The sequence below is a fragment of the Chlamydotis macqueenii genome, chromosome 1 (genome assembly GCF_036417535.1).
Source record: "Chlamydotis macqueenii isolate bChlMac1 chromosome 1, bChlMac1.mat, whole genome shotgun sequence".
Lineage (NCBI taxonomy): Eukaryota > Metazoa > Chordata > Aves > Otidiformes > Otididae > Chlamydotis > Chlamydotis macqueenii.
The window spans coordinates 51888190-51905562 of record NC_141556.1 but is presented as its reverse complement, the minus strand read 5'-3'; the positions used below and the strand labels follow the sequence as shown (position 1 = coordinate 51905562).

Below are 17373 nucleotides of genomic sequence, written 5' to 3'. Positions count from 1 at the left end.
GCACCTTGTGGTCCTCATGAGGGACTTTAACCACCCTAATATCTGCTGGGGGGACAACTCAGCAGGGACAAGCAATCCGAGTAGTTTCTGGAGTGCATTGTTGATAACTGGTAACTGACTGTAATTGATAACAAGTGCCCAAGGAGCTGAAGAAAGGATATGCTCTGCTGGACCTGGTTCTTTAAAACAAGGAAGAACTGCTTGGGAGTGCGAAGGTCATAGGCAGCTTTGGCTGCAGTGACCATGAGATAGTGAAGTTTAAGATCTGAAGAGGCAGAAAAAAGGCAAAAAGCAGGATCATAACCCTGCACCAGAAGAGCGTACTTTGGCCTGTTGAGGGCTTGCTTGGAAGAATCTCACGGAATATGGTCCTGGAGACAAGAGAGGTCCAGAAGAGCTGATTGGCGTTCAAAAATCACCTCCTCCAAGCTAAAGAACAGTCCATCTTGAAAAGCAGGAAATCAAGCAAAGGCGTCAGGAGGCCCACATGGATGAACAAGGAGTTCCTAACTAAAATCAATCATAGAAAAGAAGCCTACAGGTGGTAGAAGCAGTGTCATGTGACCCAGGAGGAATATAGAGCATACAAAGCATGCAGATATGGTCTTAATAAAACCAAAGCCCATCTGGCATTGCATCTGATGAGAGATGTGAAGGGCAACAAGAAAGGCTTCTACGGGTGTATTAGCAGCAAAAGGAAAACTAGAGAAAATTTGGGCTTGCTGCTGAATGGGACAGGGTGACAAAGGACATAGAGAAAGATAGTATGTTTGATGCCTTCTTTGCATCAGTCTTCACTGGTAAGACCAGTCTCCAGGAATCCCAGGTCCTCAAAACCAGTGAAAAATCCAGAGCAAGAAAGATTTACTCTCCATGGAGGAGAATCAACTTAGGGCACATCTAAACAGAGTAGACATGCACAGGTCTATGGGTCCTGATGGGATGTACCAAGAGTGCTGAGAGAGCTGCTGATGTCACTGTGAGGCCACTTTCAGTTGTCTTTGAAGGGTCATAACAATTAGGAGAGTTTCCTGATGACTGGAAAAAAAAAAGCAAACATCACTCTTATCTTTAAGAAGGAGGCAATGAACCTGATAGCCTTCTACGATGAGAAGACTGGTTCAGTGAACAAGGGGAAAACTTGACTTTAGTAAGGCTTTCAGCACTGTCTCTGATAACAAATTCATTGACAAAATGAGGAAGTAAATACTAGGTAAGTACACAGTGATTTAAAACTGGCTAAACTGTTGGTCTTGAAGGTTTGGGATCACCAGCACAAAGTCCAGATAGAGACAGTCATCTGTGGTGTATTCCAGGGGTCAATACTGGGACCAATATATATTCATTAATAACCTGCATGAGGGGACAGGGTGCACCCTCATCAGCTTTGTAGATGATACAAAGCTGGGAGGAGTGGTTGATACACCAATTTGTTGTGCTGCCATTCAGAGGAACCTTAACAGATTGGAGAAATGGCCCAACAGGAATCTCATGAACTTCAACAAAGTGGAATTCAAGTTCTGCACTTGGGGAGGATTGTCCTCATGCACTAGTAGATAGACACTGGTGGTCTGGAAAGCAGCTTAGCAGAGGAGGCCTCAGGCATCCTGGTAGACAAGTTGAATATAAGTCAGCAATCTGCCTTCACGGCAAAAATGGCCCACAGCCGCTTCGGCTGTATTAGGAAGACAATTGCCAACAGGTCAAGGGAGGTGATCTCTTCCTGTTGGTCAGCCCTAGTGAGACCCATCTGGACGGCTGAGTCAGTTCTGGGCTCCCCTGTGCAAGTAGGACATAGACTTACTGGAGTGAGATCAGCAAAGAGCCATGAAGATGTTTAAAGGGTTGAAGCATCTGACATTTGAGGAGAGACTGAGAAAGCTGGGACTGGTCAGCCTAGAGAAGGTTCAAGGGGAATCTTATTGATATGTATTAATATCTGATGGGAGGATGTAAAGAAAATGGAGCCTCTTCTTAGTGACATCCAGTGACAGAACAAGAGGCAGCAGGCTTTAACTAAAATACAGGAAAGAATATTTATATATACAAAAAGGCTTTTCCACTGTGAGAGTGGTCAAACACTGGACTAGGTTGCCCAGAGAGATTGTGGAGTCTCCACACTTGGGGATATTCAAAATACAGTCAGATGCAGTCCTGGGCAACTGGGTCTATCTAGCTGACCTTGCTTTGAGCAGTGGGAAGTTGGACTAGATGATCTCAACAGGTCCTTTCCAGTCTCAACTGTTCTGTGATGCTGGTCTTTAGCTATTTCATAGTTTCTTGAGGGAAGCACTAATGAAAATATTACTGAAGGAAGTGCCGTGGTCCCTAGAAGGATTTGTACCAACCGTTCCTGATGAGGAACTTCTCCTATGTGCCTTTTTGAAGAGACAGATTCTTTTGTTAAATTTTGGGAAAGTCTTTCCCAATAGTTGGCTTGTGTCAGCAGCATATCTTCTCTGAAAGACATAAAATTGCCCAAGAACAACTACTAGATAATCCTCCTGCCTGAGCCATGGCATGAGAGAACCAGTGGGTTAGTGGGCTCACCCCTTCCTTATGCATGCTGCAATTTGTGGGGAACTTGGAGTGTTAAGGAGGAGAGCAGCCACCAGAGCCAGCTAAAGTCATTCAAGCTCTGGCAAAGCAGGGATAAAAATATGTCCTCATGCTCCACATGTGGAGGGAGGCAGGTGCAGAGGCATGCATGGGCCAATGGTACAGCTCAAGAGTGCTGAAGGAGGGTTGAACGGGGAGCACTGAGGAGAATGGGCGCTCGGCTCTGTATGCAGCTTAGGAGACAGAAGGAATTAGTTGTGGGCTGCTCCTTGTCATAAGCAAATGTAAGAGCAGAGGGTGCCAGAAAGCAAGGGGCATTCTAACCTGCTCACATCTTTTAATGAAATTGGGATAGAAGTGGTGGCTTGGAAATAGTAAAAGCATGGATGAGGGATGCAGAAAACGACTTAGAAATGCCGACTGCTTCTCATGCTCCGATAGTTCCTGTAACCGATGCAGCCAGCAAGGGTAGGGGACAGAGGTCCTGATTGTAGTTTCCTTCCCGGCTTTGTCAGCGACTTTGTCCCCCAGTTCTGTCCAAGTGTGACGTTTCCCCTTGTGCATTGGCAGAGCAGAGGGTGCAGAGCAGGTCAGCACGGCCTTGACCTTTGGGAACACCTCAGCCACCTGCCACGGCCTGGCTGCCACAGCTGCTGCTGTGAGCAGGGACCTCAGCCCAAAATGTCCCCCTTTCTGGCAGCAAAAAAAAATCAGGAATTTGCTAAAAAACAAACCCTTGCTATTATTGACTCTCTGCCGATCTGCAGTCTCATGTACCATTCCATGAGTTAACAAGGGTCAGGAGAAGCCACATGTGAAAACAAGAAAATAAAGAGTAAAGATAAGGTCCAGTGCAACTGTAGCTCTTTCCTGTACTCTGCCCAAAACGCTGTAACAGGTAAACCTGCAACCACTGCAGAGCAATGGCAAATGGGAGTGAACAGTGCAGGACAGAGGATATTGCTGGTAAAACCTACCAGCCTTATTCCGGAGGACTGACATTACACCTATCCAGGTTGATTGTCCTTCACTTGTTTTTGTCCTTAACTTCATGTCTTTCGCATATAAATTCAAGTTGCACATTAATACTATGGTTTTCCCATAAGTTGCTTCCATCCCCCTGCAGATTTCTACCAGCACAAACTACAGAACTGTTGAGTGTCAGGAAATAGACTGGGTCTCTCAGGACACACAGACATCTTTCTTTTGATTATACACATAGGGAGGGAGCAGGGAACAAGCAGATGGGATCAAAGTTCCCTCCCTAAAACAAAAGCAAGTCCCATTCCTCTTGTCTTAATCACAGAATCAGCAAGTTTCTATGACTTCTCCCTTGCTGTCTGTTACAGCTATGTCCAGCAAAAAGAAAGCACCTGGCATGGTGCTTCTGGTGATGAGTGCCGGCTTCTGAGAGCAGAGCTGTCTGCATTGGGTACCTTAAATATTTCCTGGTTTATAAAAGTTGTTGCCTTCCTGAGGCTGGTGCTCCAAAGGCTCATGAGACACTTCTGGTGACCACAACTCTGAGCCAGCAGAGATTTGTTTTTCATGCGTTCCAGTGTTTTCTTAACACATATTTAAGAAAGCAGCCATGACCTGCTCAAAGAGCTCTGAATTTCTTGTGCGGGTAGAACTAAGCCTAAAAACAAGGAGCCAAGTAGATGCTAAAAGTTGGTACATCAAGAGTCTGAGCACTGACTTTGTTGAGCAGATAAATGCAGTTATACATGAACAAATGTAGTCTGTTGACTGCTGCAGATATCCAATACAGTAATTAAATGAGGGTGGAAACAAGTTAAATGGGTCAAGCTTTTATTATGATGGAGACTTAAAATATCCAAATGGTATGCTCTTGGGGAAAAATGTGTTGGCTTTTATTATGTTATTTTGAAGACAGTTCAGGATGAAGAAGTACAATCTTACTACATGTCTTACACAAATTTCTTTCTTTACTTATGTAATTTTGCATGAAGCTGTAAAAATGCTAGGCAGTATAAACACCAAAACCAAAAAAAGGTTGAGATTAAAAAGGGACAATTTTTCCTGTCACAGCTAAACATCGTTATCAAACGGAAGTTAAGAAATAACTGATATGAGTAATTAAAAGTATTTTTACAAATCAGTCTACAAGACTGCCTTCTGCATATAGAGCTGCAGTAGTGTTCATAGTGTTGTATCACTAGTAGTGTTATCTATTCCAACATAAATATTTGGATGACATAAGAATGAGGAGTTTTAAATATCTCCGTTTATTTATTCCTGATTTCATGAGAGTTATCTTTCAAATGAGACCTGGGTGGACTCCCTGAACCTTGGGATGGTGCAAAATATCAGGTCTTGAACCATCCTGTAGGTTTTTAAGTCAAATGTCTAGAAAACTCCCAAGTTCTCTTTCAAAGATTTGTAAGTTGGTTTCTCGTCCTTCCTCAGCCCTCTGTCTGCATTGGCTCTTAGCTGCAACTTGCTTTCCCTTTTTCTCTTTACCTCTTCTGTTCTTGTAACCACAAGAAATACTCAATCCCCTCTCTTAAAATATAACTAATTAAATAGCACTTTCAAATTAAGGTCTTTAAAGGAAAATGGGAAGAAAAATAAGGTAAGAGATCTGGTTTTCACAAGATTTTCCATTAAAAAATCTTTGAAATTATGACTAAACCTAAAGATCGCCGTAACTATCTGAAAACAAGAGTCAACTGGAAATATTCCTGGGAAACCATGATACATTTTGCGTGACTTTGAATTAATTTTTGCCTTGCTACATTCAAATTAATTATTTTACACACATGAGACTCCTCCTGGCACTTTGTTAACATCTGGATACCCTTGTTGTATTTTTTACCCAAAAGTCTGTAATTCTTTTGGATCAAGTGATTGTTTCCCTGGATAAGTTTCTGTTCAGGTGAGTTTTTGTTATTTCAGTCATTATTTTTTTCCTTTCTTACTACAAGGAGCATTTTATTTAACTCTTATATAAATATAAGAAGAGTATTACTTACCAATATACTTCTGGTAGTAGTGCCTGGAAAACATCAAGGCTGCAGCTTTCTTTGTTAAGAAAGATCAGTGGCTAACAACACTGAACAACATGTACCTAGGACTTAGTGTCCTACTTTTTCTCTTCTCAGACTTAATATTCTGTGGCCTATCCTACATTTCATGTTATGGAGAGTTGACCCTTCCTCTAGCTTTCTTAAGTTATTTTCCAATATGAACCGGATTTTACTTCCTTCTGCAATCAGAAAGCCATTTTCAAACCAAACTCTGAGTGTATGAGCTCTGTGTTGTATTTGAAAATATGCAAAAGTTATTTTGGACATGAAGACAGAAAAATATGCAAATAATGTAATAAATGTCTGTGTCTATGAGGACAGGCTGAGAGAGTTGGGGCTGTTCATCCTGGAGAAGAGGAGGCTCCGGGGAGACCTTATAGTGGTCTTCCAGTATCTCAAGGGGGCCTACAGAAAAGATGGGGAGAAACTCTTTAGCAAGGCCTGTCATAATAGGACAAGGAGTAACGGTTTTAAAATAGAGGAAGGTAGATTTAGAGTAGATATTAGGAAATTTTTTTTTACAGTGAGAGTTGTGGAGCACTGGAACAGGTTGTTCAGAGAGGTGGTGAATGCCCCATCCCTGGAAATGTTCAAGGCCTTGTTGGATGAGGGTCTGAGCAACCTGATCTAGTCGGGGATGTCCCTGCTCCTTGCAGGGGCGTTGGATAAGATGACCTTTGAAGGTCCCTTCTAACCCTAACCATTCTATGATTCTATGAAATGAATTTTAATCAAGCTAATATTTCTCCTTAAAACATATCATTTCAGTTATTTGCATCCACTAGCATTAAAGGCGTGACTTTTTTGGAGTCGGGTTGCCTGATTGTTTAAATATTCCAAATTCTAACATATCTTAAGAAGACAGTTTTAGTAGGAACACCCTCAGTGATTGCGCTCTCTCAGATCAAGAAAAGGCTGTTGGAGCAGGTTGCAGATAACACATCCAGCAAAACTGGAGTTACAAAACCTGTTTGGTCCCAATAAGTTGGCTTTATTCTTGGTCATACAATATTGTGGAAACCACTGTGTAGATCAAAGAATTGATTAAGTAACAAAGATTTCCAGGAAAGAAAACTAACTTCCAACCAGTGCTGATGTTTACACTTCATGCAATGCACCTGAACAATTTTAAACAGATGAAAAGGAAAGAGAGAAAGCCCAAACATCTGACTGTGATTGCCTGGAAAAGCATTGTGGTCTGTGCACAACTTCATGTTGTCAGAGATTATATTCTGCCTCTGTAAGCAGTTACATTTAGAAAAGGAAGTGTGTCCTCAAATGCAAAAGCTTGTCCAAATTATTTTAAACCATTTCTTTCAAGGCATTAAATAATACTCAAATGTCCGTTGAAGTCAAACCTCCACTAAACTAAATTAGTGCGGTCTGTGAATACGAAATGATCCTGCTAAACAGAGCTCCTCATTGTATCACGTGTCATTTGTGACAGCTGGGGTACGTATCTCTAACAGTAAGAAACAGCAGCTACATTCACCACAGAAGCAACCGAGTTCTCATGTGCTGACTGGCCATTTCCCAAAATATTGGGATGTTTGTATTTGTTTGTCATAACAACAACATTCACTCCCTTTGTGTTTCTCTTAGTGAGACAGGAAAGTTACCCTTTATCATTACTGGTAAAATGATGCTTCTTCTCAGAAAACATTACTATTTCTAGAATAGTCCGTTGTCGGGTCTTCTCTTTACTAAGGCCAGCTGATTCTCTTACTCTTTCCTCTCTGCCAGATTATACTTACACCTATTCTTATATTAAACCCTTTCATAATTATTAAGAGTTCCTGTAGTAATTATGTGCATGTTATGTGGTTGGAGAGGGAGGAAGAAGCTGTTTGGTTTGTGCATATGCAGAAAAGTGGTGTGCTCTCTTTCATAAGATGTGGTGGATGTTGCAAAATACTTTGAAAGCAGCTGGTCCAGCTTTTTGGATAGATTGGTGAGAGTATTTGACTCAAGCTCCTGCCACTTAAATCCCCAAATGTTGACTATAACCTGCAAGAAAGAAGATATTTTCTTATGCCTGTTCTAAATGTCAGTAGTGAAATAAGCAACTCTAGTCTAAATTTAATTTTAGAATTTTGAAAAAATATTCTTTTCTATCCTAATGCAATAAAGCTATAAATTATTTTTTGAGTGGCTTATTAATAAACTGCATTATGTCAAGGTAGGATTGAACTGTACCAAAACAATACCCATGTAATTAAATTATCTGCTGCTACCAATTAAAAAATCCTCATTGGAGTCAAATTAGGTATGCATCCATTCACCTTACTTTACTTCTCATCTGTATACCGTTGTAGATTGGATTTTGCTGTGTAGAAAGGAATCAGAGACATGAAAAGAGAATCAGCTACCATCCTGGTCTCCCTGTTTAATTACATTTGTAGGGAAGAAAAATCATCCACAGACTGAAATGAATGTACAAGTGTAATTCCATTCATGGTATTCAATTGCACTTCAACAAAATAGCAAAATGCATATTAAAAATGTTCAAATCTCGTGTGCATCACAGCGGCTGTACATGGTACATGAGAACAATAATACTGAAACATCACAAAGTGCATCATAGGCTATACAGGATGACTTTCACTTGAATTTAATGAGGCAGTAATCATAATGAAAGACAAATCAAATCACAGCTTACTGAAAATCTCCATTCTGAAAAGAGTATTAATGCCACAATGAGTCTCTGAGTTGCAGCTAAATGCTTGAGAGGATACAGCATGCTCCACTGGTTGATTCTAAAAATGGTGGAAAAAGGCTAAATCCACTTTATACTGTCAAACATGTACCAATGGCAAAAGAAAATTACTTTCAGACATAGATACTCTGTTGACTCAAATGGTACAGTGCTTCATTTGTAGCAACAGCAAGACTGAGGCATTGAGAAGTTACAGATCCAGAACTGAAGCCTTTACTCATGTAAGTAAGCTCATTCACCTAAATGAGGACTGTTGGGGGTTGAGGCCAGGAACTCTATCAGTGTAATACTAGAAAAATATATTTAAATTACTTCACAATAATGAATTGAGTGAGAAACCTAATCCCAACAGGACTAAGATTTCCTTTCATAAGGATTAATAGCATCACTAACGATGATTTTGTATTCAAAATTATTTCATGCCAGCACAAAATCTTTAGGGGGTGGGAGAGAAATCTCACAAGTATCCATTTTATTGCCTTATCCAGACTCTGTGGGCTATGCATGTAAAGCAGACTGTCATTCAATTTGAAGGAACTGTTGAAGCAATACTGTGCCATCTCCACTACATCTTCCTCTTCCTGTTGCTGAGCGATCATTAGTAATTAATTACAGCTTACTTCCATAAAACTGCTTTTCTTTCAGCATGAGCTTGCAGTTTGGCATGGGTTAAGCAGCTCTAATGCCAAGCTGCAGGAATCCTAAAAGGGCAAAGCAGGGCAGGCTTTCGTGCCACTGAAGCCCTAGCAATTACATGTATCACTATGGATCCCCCATCTGATAGGACCTTGTCCTTTCTCTGTTTGGGCGAGAAGATGAGGGCACTCCTTGCTCCTACAGTCATAGGCTTGCAACAGGCAGGAACCTTGCCAGGGCTGATCATCTCCTAACAGCTGCAGGAGCTCCTCCCAAGGGGATACAATGGCTGAGCAAGGGTTTAGTATCACTTCTTCCAGTCCCATTGTTTTTAGCCCTCTTCCATACTATTAGAAGGGAACTGCAACTCCTTGTATCTAGCTACAAGTCCAGATGTTAGACAATTGAATAAGAAAATAAATATGGATACCAGGTGATTTGGGGCACCCAGGCAGAAGGGAGAATGGGATTAGCTGCTATACAAACCTTACAATTTCAAGTATTATGACAAATCTTGAAAATTTCCATTTTCATAATGGTAAGAAGTCTGATCTTCCATGTCTTGAGTTACTTGCTTTTGCTTTCTCCATTCCCTTCTTTGTACTTCACTGTTTTGACTGGTAGCACCGTATGTTTTCTTTGGACTTACAAAAGTTTCATTGTTCATCTCTGTTTCTTCAGCTAGTTCATCCTGATCAATTATGCCACATTTCTCTTCACTGAGATTTTCAGGGTCAGCCCATTCCTGCTTCTCCCCAGAAGCAAAAATAGCATAGAATATCACTCCACTGTAATGCACTAGGGCTGCGATCAGAAAGACATTTTGCCATTCTTCCCGAGTCTGAAAGAAAGGTACAGGTCTCATTAAGTTTCCAGTAAAAATAAATATTGCTCTCTGAGTTAGACCATGAATTAGCACATACTGAACAATGACCGTGATCACTGTTTGATTCCTCATGTTACGGATAGAACCAATTTACAATAGTTATTGCGAAGTTTTTTTTTTTCATAACAACAGCTAATTAAACGTGAGATCTTTTTTTCCTCATGGTGAAGGTTCTCTTCTGCGTATGAAATATTCATGGAGTTGGAAATGCAGAGGTTTCTCTAACAACTAAGTTAATCTTACTGTAGATCTGTGGTTACTTAGGAACCCTATCAGGGATGCATTGTAGGGGAGTTTACAAAGTCCTATAAGCATCACTTAGTAGTATGGAGATATTGCAGAGACTCAGCCTCAGGTGGTATAAAATAATGTCTCCCTACACAGATAATTAGTTTATGATAGCCAAGAATCTGGCCCCCGTGATGCTGTAAAAGTGAATGCTTAAAACAAACAACAACAGAAAACAGCTGCAGAGATCAGTGATGAAATGGAGTTCCCAGGAAGCTTTGAAATGTCTTAACTTTTGTTGCATTGCCTAATCCTTTTCCTAGAAAACATGGAGAAATGTTACCTTATGTTTTGTCATTGCACCAACAATGAGTGGGCACACCATGCCAGATAACGTCCCCACACCATTGGAGATCCCCATCAGAATGCTGGCGTAACGTGGGGCTATGTCCAAGTGGTTCACATTGAATCCTACAACAAATGAGAGACAACAGTCAACTGTACAGCTTTGCTCTACCAGGCCAACAGAGATTTCAACAGCCATTCTGGCTGAAAAAGCATGAAAAAGGTAAGAAACCCCATTACCGTATATATGAGAAAGAAGAGTGGTATTTTCTTGGTGATGAAAATGGAAGATATGTTGCAACTCTTTATTTTTTCTCAAAATCTCTTTTTTTCCCCACTGATGGGGATCATGTTGTACAGAAAATATAGTTTGTTTTGGCTTTGTTTAAAGTATCTGTGCTTCCCATATTCTCATACTGAAACAATGCACTTAGCAAACATTTGTAATTAAGGAATGAATGCATTATGTTTGTCAAATGTCTGATGTCTTTTTGTTTAGGTAACAGTATTTTTTAATATATGTTTTCTAGTACTTTAAGTAGCAGTTTAGCAACATGATAAAAAAACAGAATATGAACCAGTAGGAAAAATAAGTACCCTTACTGTAGCATATCTTCTGGGTACATATTTTATTAAGAAATAAAAACAAATAATAAAAATCAGCTCAAATAATTATTTTGCTTTAGGTAATGAAAATTAGTCATGTGAGCTCTGGATGATCACAAGAAAGAATAATGAATTCGAAGTCCATGAGATTAAATACAGTAAAAAGTTGAGTACTGGGAAAGTACTACAATAAAAATAGATTAATAGAAATGGCCTACACTTCATAACTGAGGAGCAAAACTACTTCCTGTCTGCATAATCCTGAAATAACTGAAGACCAGCAATTACTTTGCTGATCGATTTTGCTTAGTAGATCCACTTTCTTTGCAGTCTGCTATCTGATGGCCTTCCATCTTCATAACAAAAGGGTTTTTTTTTTAACAAGGTGGCACTGGTGGAGCTACAGAAGTCAGTCTGAGACTGGTGAGACCATGAAAGTGTTAGAAATAGCTGTTCTGGAGAGGGCTGGTTATAGTACACAATGGAGAGAGGACTGACCTAGAAAGCAGAAACTAGCAGCTAGGGCCAGGAGGGGGGTTGCAACTGATAGCCTTTGAGCAACTATTCATTCCAGAGTAATTCTCTCTCTCTCTGCTTTTAGGGATACTGTTTATGGCAGAAGAAAAGGTGGCTGACACTGTGAAAGTATATTAGAAAACAGCCACATAAAGCTGATGTAAATTGGAATCAATAAAGAGCAGGTTCTTTCAAAGCTTCATGTCCTATGTGCAACATGTTTCATAGATAGTGAAGTAAATTATTTCTGATATGGGAAGAAGTGGGGAATACCCCATAAGCACCCACACTAAAAGCAAACAGAGTAATAGAAGTTGTGACAGCAACAACATTGAGGCTAATAGCATAACTTTTATCACTAATAATAAAACAAATAATAAGATTAATTCTTACCTGAAATTGCAAAGCCACTGAAGCCTACTGCTAACACCAGAAAGGAAATAGCCACACCTTTTGTATGGGAATAACCAACCACTAAAAGCAAGGTTGCTTCCATCCCAAAGCCTTCAAATGAAACACATGGGAATAAATTACATTTAAAGTACTATAGGTCACAGAGATACTAATAAGGTTTAGCCAGAATAGCAATTTAAAATGAGACAAAATTCTTTCATATCTTATGGTTTGTTTTGAACATACTTGGCAGCTTTGTGTATTTGCAGAAATATTTGTATATTTATTGTTTTAGAATATACTTTTTTCTTGGTCTGTAAATGACCTAAGCAATTGGCAAAGTTAACTCACTGAGCAGTAAAAAGATACAAGGACAAAGTGAGCAGTAAAAAGATACAAGGACAAAGTGACTCTGCAAAGCGTTGAAAAATTAACAAACACAAAAACATGATAGGGAAAGGAGAAAAATACTTCTTGTCTTTGATTTCTCATGGTTGTAGTGATGTGAGATGTTCTTGGCCAATGGAATAAAAGAGCATTTTTCAAACAAGTGTGTCACCAACACAATAGGGAGTCCCTGAGTATCACAGGGAACTTCCAGTCTCTGCCATTACTGCAAATTAATATTCTCTACTATGTAACATTATAATCCTTCTGTTTATTTTTTTAATGACACTGTAAAATATGCCCTGAAAATGCAATGAATCTGAGAATCCTTTGTGAAGATGCATAGCCAAGCTGCATGGCCTCTCTGACTGCAGGTATCTCTATTTCAGGGAGCCTGTGCCCGCCATAAATAATGTAAGCCAGGAACTGGCAGAGGAGAGCGACTCCACAGGCTATCTGGCTTGAAATTTTTACTCTAATTTAGTATATTCCTTACATGTAGATGTCATTGATTTTTCAGTTCAGTGACTGAACTGGAAAGAAATTATATTGTGCTGAGTAAAAATGAGTCCATCCATCCCCCACCTCTCTTACCCAACCCTTCTACCCTAAACTTGTCAGTGGGTTCTGCTGGAAGTAGCACGTGGGAGTATGGCCAGTTATTGCAAGGCTATATCCACTGGAAAAAGGTCTATCCAGCACCACAGTACATGTTTAGCTCTGTCTGTAATTGCAGGATGAGGCCAGTCATCACACTACTCCTCTGGGCCAGTTCCCATTACCCTTCTAATTATTAACCAGGCTTCTTGCCTCCTCACTTTTTAAAAGCATGCTCATATGAGTAAAGACTATGAGGACATCTAACATCATCTCTCTATTAGATGTTTCAGATTAACCAGCTGCAAATGCAACCTAGAGTAATTTGTCTCTTGTTACAATTAAACATGGACCAAACTATGATGTCTGCATCAACTATAGCACACAATTGAAATATGGTATTTTCAGAATCCAATAGTACCTCCACAATTCATGACCTTCCTTACAGTGGTAGTGGTTAAAATCTTCCTGCTCCGTAAGAAGTCAGCTAGCTGCCCTCCAATGGGTACAATGATTGTCATGACCATGTGAGGAACTGCCGACAAAAGGCCAACCTGCAATTAGACAAATGAGTGCTTACTGCTTGTGTCCTCCCTCAGGATTTAGGGGGAAGAGAACAGGAACCATACCTTTTCTTCATCTCTTCCTCCCAGCCCCCATTGGACACATTTTTCTCTTAGATCCTTGTGTGGGAGGATTGCAGACCTTTCCTCCAACAAAACCTGCAGCTAAGACCTAGGTGACCTTAGGATGGAGAATCCACAACCTCTCTTGGCAAGCTATGCAAGTGCTCAATCACCTTCAAAGTAAACAAGTGTTTCCTGATGTTCAGATGGGACCTCCTATGTTTTAGAATCTGCCCATTGTCTCTGGTCCTATCCCTGGGCACTACTGAGAAGAGCCTGACTCCATCTTCTTTGCATCCTCCCTTCAAGTATTCGTATACATTGATAAGATCCCCCCTGAGCCTTCTCTTCTTCAGGCTAAACAGTCCCAGCTGTCAGCCTTTCCTCATAGGAACTGGAGAGGCTTCAGTTCGTTAATCATCTTTGAGGGCCTTCATTGGACTCTCTCCAGCATGTCCATGTCTCTCTTGTACTAGGGAGCCCAGAACTGGATACAGTACTCCAGGTTTGGCCTCATCAGTGCTGTGTAGGTGGGAAAGATCACCTTCCTCTACCTGCTGGCAATATTTTGCCTAATGCAGCGCAGGATACCATTCGCTTTCTTTACCGCAAGGGCACATTGCTGGCTCATGTTCAGCCTGATGTCCACCAGGACCCCCAGGTCCTTTTCTGCAAAGCTGCTTTCCAGGTGGGTGGCCCTCCAGTGTGTACTGGTGCACAGGCATGTTTCTTCCCAGGTGCAGGACTTCACACTTCACCTTGTTGAACTTCATGAGGTTCCTGTCAGCACATTTCTCCAGCCTGCAAAGGTCTCTCTGGATGGCAGCACAACACTCTGGCTTATCAGCCTCTCCTCACAGTTTTTATCTCATCTGCAGACTTGCTGAGGGTACACTCTCCCTTGTGATCCAGATCATTAATGGAGGTGTCACACAGGATCAGACCTCTGGAGTGCACTACTAGTTACTGGCCTCCAATTAGACTTCGTGCTACTGATCACCGCTCTCTGGGCCCAGCCATTCAGCCAGTTTTCAGTCCACCTCACTGTCTGCTCAAGCAGCCCATACATCAACAGCCTGTCTATGAGGATCTTATGGGACATGGCGTCAAAGGCCTTACTGCAGTCTAGGTAGACAATATCCACTACTCTCCCCACGTGTACCAGGCCAGTCATTTCATCACAGAAGTTTATCAAGTTCATCAAGTGTGACTTCCCCTTAGTGGATTTTCTGCTAAAGGGTTATCACGGTTTCTGTTAGTTCTGGTACTTATCCTAGATATGCAAAAAGACTATTTTGTAAAGTTTTAGTGATCAGCATGTCACCTTCTAGAAGCTTTTCTTTGAAGTAATTTTATGAGAAGTTTGAGTTTATTTTCTAGGATGTGCAACCTCCTTACATTGACACTGAGTCAGTTTTACATTAGTTTTTAACTAGTAAGATACAGAGGTGCAACTCTAGCATTTATGAAAGGCAAATCATCAGAAACAAACCTATTTTGTCTTAATACTCCTGTTTGTCATCTCCATGCTGCACTTGGCTATTCAGAGTGTCGTTGCTACCATGACAGCATTCCAAACACTGGTGCTCCCGGACCATACAGATGATAATGTTGTTTGTTATCGGTTTGAAAGATTGCACTTGCTTGAAAATATAGCAAGTAATTTTTTTAAAGGAATGTTGGGAAAACTTTTCTGGAGCAAATATTCTGAAGTCTTCATGCTCTGAAGAGGGAGTGTAACAATACTGCCTTTAATTAAGTGGCAATGGCAGGGAATATGGATTTAAGGAATTTGACCCCTCATGGTCAATGGAAAGTAATATTTTTTTTTAAAAAGAGGACAATAAAAATTACCTGAAAAATAATGCTAAACTGCCAGCACTAAACAAAATGTGCATTTCTATTTACTTACCTTGTGGTTTTCATGATATATGGGTTTTTTAATCAACTGTTTCCCAAAACAACTTTTTCAGTTCTCTCCTTTTGCTAATAATTTGATGCAAGCAAGCTTTTATTTCTATCAGATCACCAGAAGTATGTCATCCCGACTACTGTGAATAATCTACTGTAATGACTCCAGGGAGATCTGGGGATCTTCAAGCACTCTGCATCTCCTAGGGTGACGTCTGAATGTCACTGCTTTGTTTCAGACAGTTACCTTGCTTATTGCAAACCCAAAGACTTCTTCAAAGTAAGCAGGCTGACTTATAAGGAGCAAATAGAAGGTCCAACTTCTGCAAAAGTTTGCCACAATGATTGCATAAACTGGCATTGAAGTGAAAAACCTCTTCCAGGGAGTACTAAATTTCTAGGAAAAAATAAAAAATAAAACAAACTGAAGGCATTTTTGAGTAGGCAGAAAGCAAAATAAAGAGACCAATATCGTTTAGTATCAGGAATATCCAGTACATTGTATCCAATTTACACTGCAAATTACTTGCAATGCAAATGAGAGCTATCTGCTGGATTAGTGGCAAAAAAAACCCCACCAAACCAAATAGAGAAACTTTCTTAGAATAGGTAGGATTTTTAAGATTATTGCTTCTCTACCTACTGAAAATACACAAGGTCTTCTGGAATCCTGCTGTTGGAATAACAAGATCAATAACAGAATCAAAGAAAACCAGAGAAAACCTTGTGCTGTTCCTCACTTTTTGGCATGATGCAGTTTGAGACATTCCACTGACAGGATTATGAAAAAAAGGATTATCCAAGATAAGAAATAGGTGATAGCACAGCAACAGGTAGCTACCTGCTTCAACCCAATTCATTTCATTCAACAAAACAGTCTGTGCTAGAGGATTTAATTTCTATAACTTGCTTTTGGCATTTCCAGTTTCTATTTATGCCTCAATACTCCATACAGCAGGAACAAAAACCACTTCAGAGCCCTGTTCACTTATTAGACAATTCAAATCAGAAGTTGAAATATGTAACTATGGCAATATACATTGATATTCTTTTTTTTTTTTTAAATGATAGTTGTGTTCTATAGGCAACCATACGCCTGCGGCCGTGTGTGAACCCATGGTGGTGGTACTAGTGTCCTCTGCAGTAAAACCACTAGCAAAAATGGCTTATCTAAGGAAATGGAGAGAAGATTTATGGGAAAATAGGTTTTAGTTTTGAGTTCCCAGGATCTTTCAGGATCCTCTCAGAGAGAGGAGAGAAGTCTTAAAGCAACGAGCTGAACTGCTGTGAGAGTGAGCAGAAAACCCCATCCTTAAGTTTTCAGAATTTCAGTCATCCTTAGTAAGAGCTCAAAAGGCAGCTGCGTAATTTAACATCTGCAGCCAGCTTCTTATTTAGCTATTTCCATTAATATTTTTTGGAACAAATATACAGTTACTCAAGAGCAGGCAATCAGAGTGTGTTGTTTCCCCTCTCTGCCCGCTCCTTTCCCTCCCTGGGTTAGGGAGGCTCTATAAGCCGAGAGCTGGAACAGCGCTATGTCTTTTGCCTGTAACTCATCCTGTCCAGCTGCGTGAGCCTGATCCTGCACTTTTCATAAAGGAAAAGCCCCTGAACATCAACAACAAATAGTTCTGCTGCTCTTACGCAGCTAATAATATCCATCCTGTCATATGTGCTCACAAATTATAACCAGAAAAGCCTTTTTTACTTACACTTGCACTAGCTAGGCTGGCTCCTTCTCCAATACTTGTTTCTATATATATCTTTTCTTCATTGGTTATTGTTGGATGTGCAGCGGGGCTCTCGTAGGCATGAAGCAGCCAGAACATGTACCAAACAATCCCAAACATTCCTGCAGAGGCGGGAAAAGCAAAGCTCAGTTTTAAAAGCCGATAAAGACGCACTTCAGTATCC

General features: G+C 40.4%; 1 protein-coding gene across 1 annotated transcript in view; it reads right to left on the bottom strand.

Moving 5' to 3' along the window:
- Positions 1–9463: 9463 nt before the first annotated feature.
- The window catches only part of SLC17A8 (solute carrier family 17 member 8), a 30277-nt gene continuing 22367 nt past the window's right edge, over positions 9464–17373 (bottom strand). Inside the window, exons 7-12 of the mRNA XM_010117075.2 lie at positions 17172–17311; positions 15704–15853; positions 13341–13473; positions 11936–12046; positions 10419–10546; positions 9464–9802 (exon numbers count right to left, since the gene is read on the bottom strand). Of these exons, the coding sequence (XP_010115377.2) occupies positions 9464–9802; positions 10419–10546; positions 11936–12046; positions 13341–13473; positions 15704–15853; positions 17172–17311 (1001 nt within the window). The remainder of the gene's footprint in view (positions 9803–10418; positions 10547–11935; positions 12047–13340; positions 13474–15703; positions 15854–17171; positions 17312–17373) is intronic.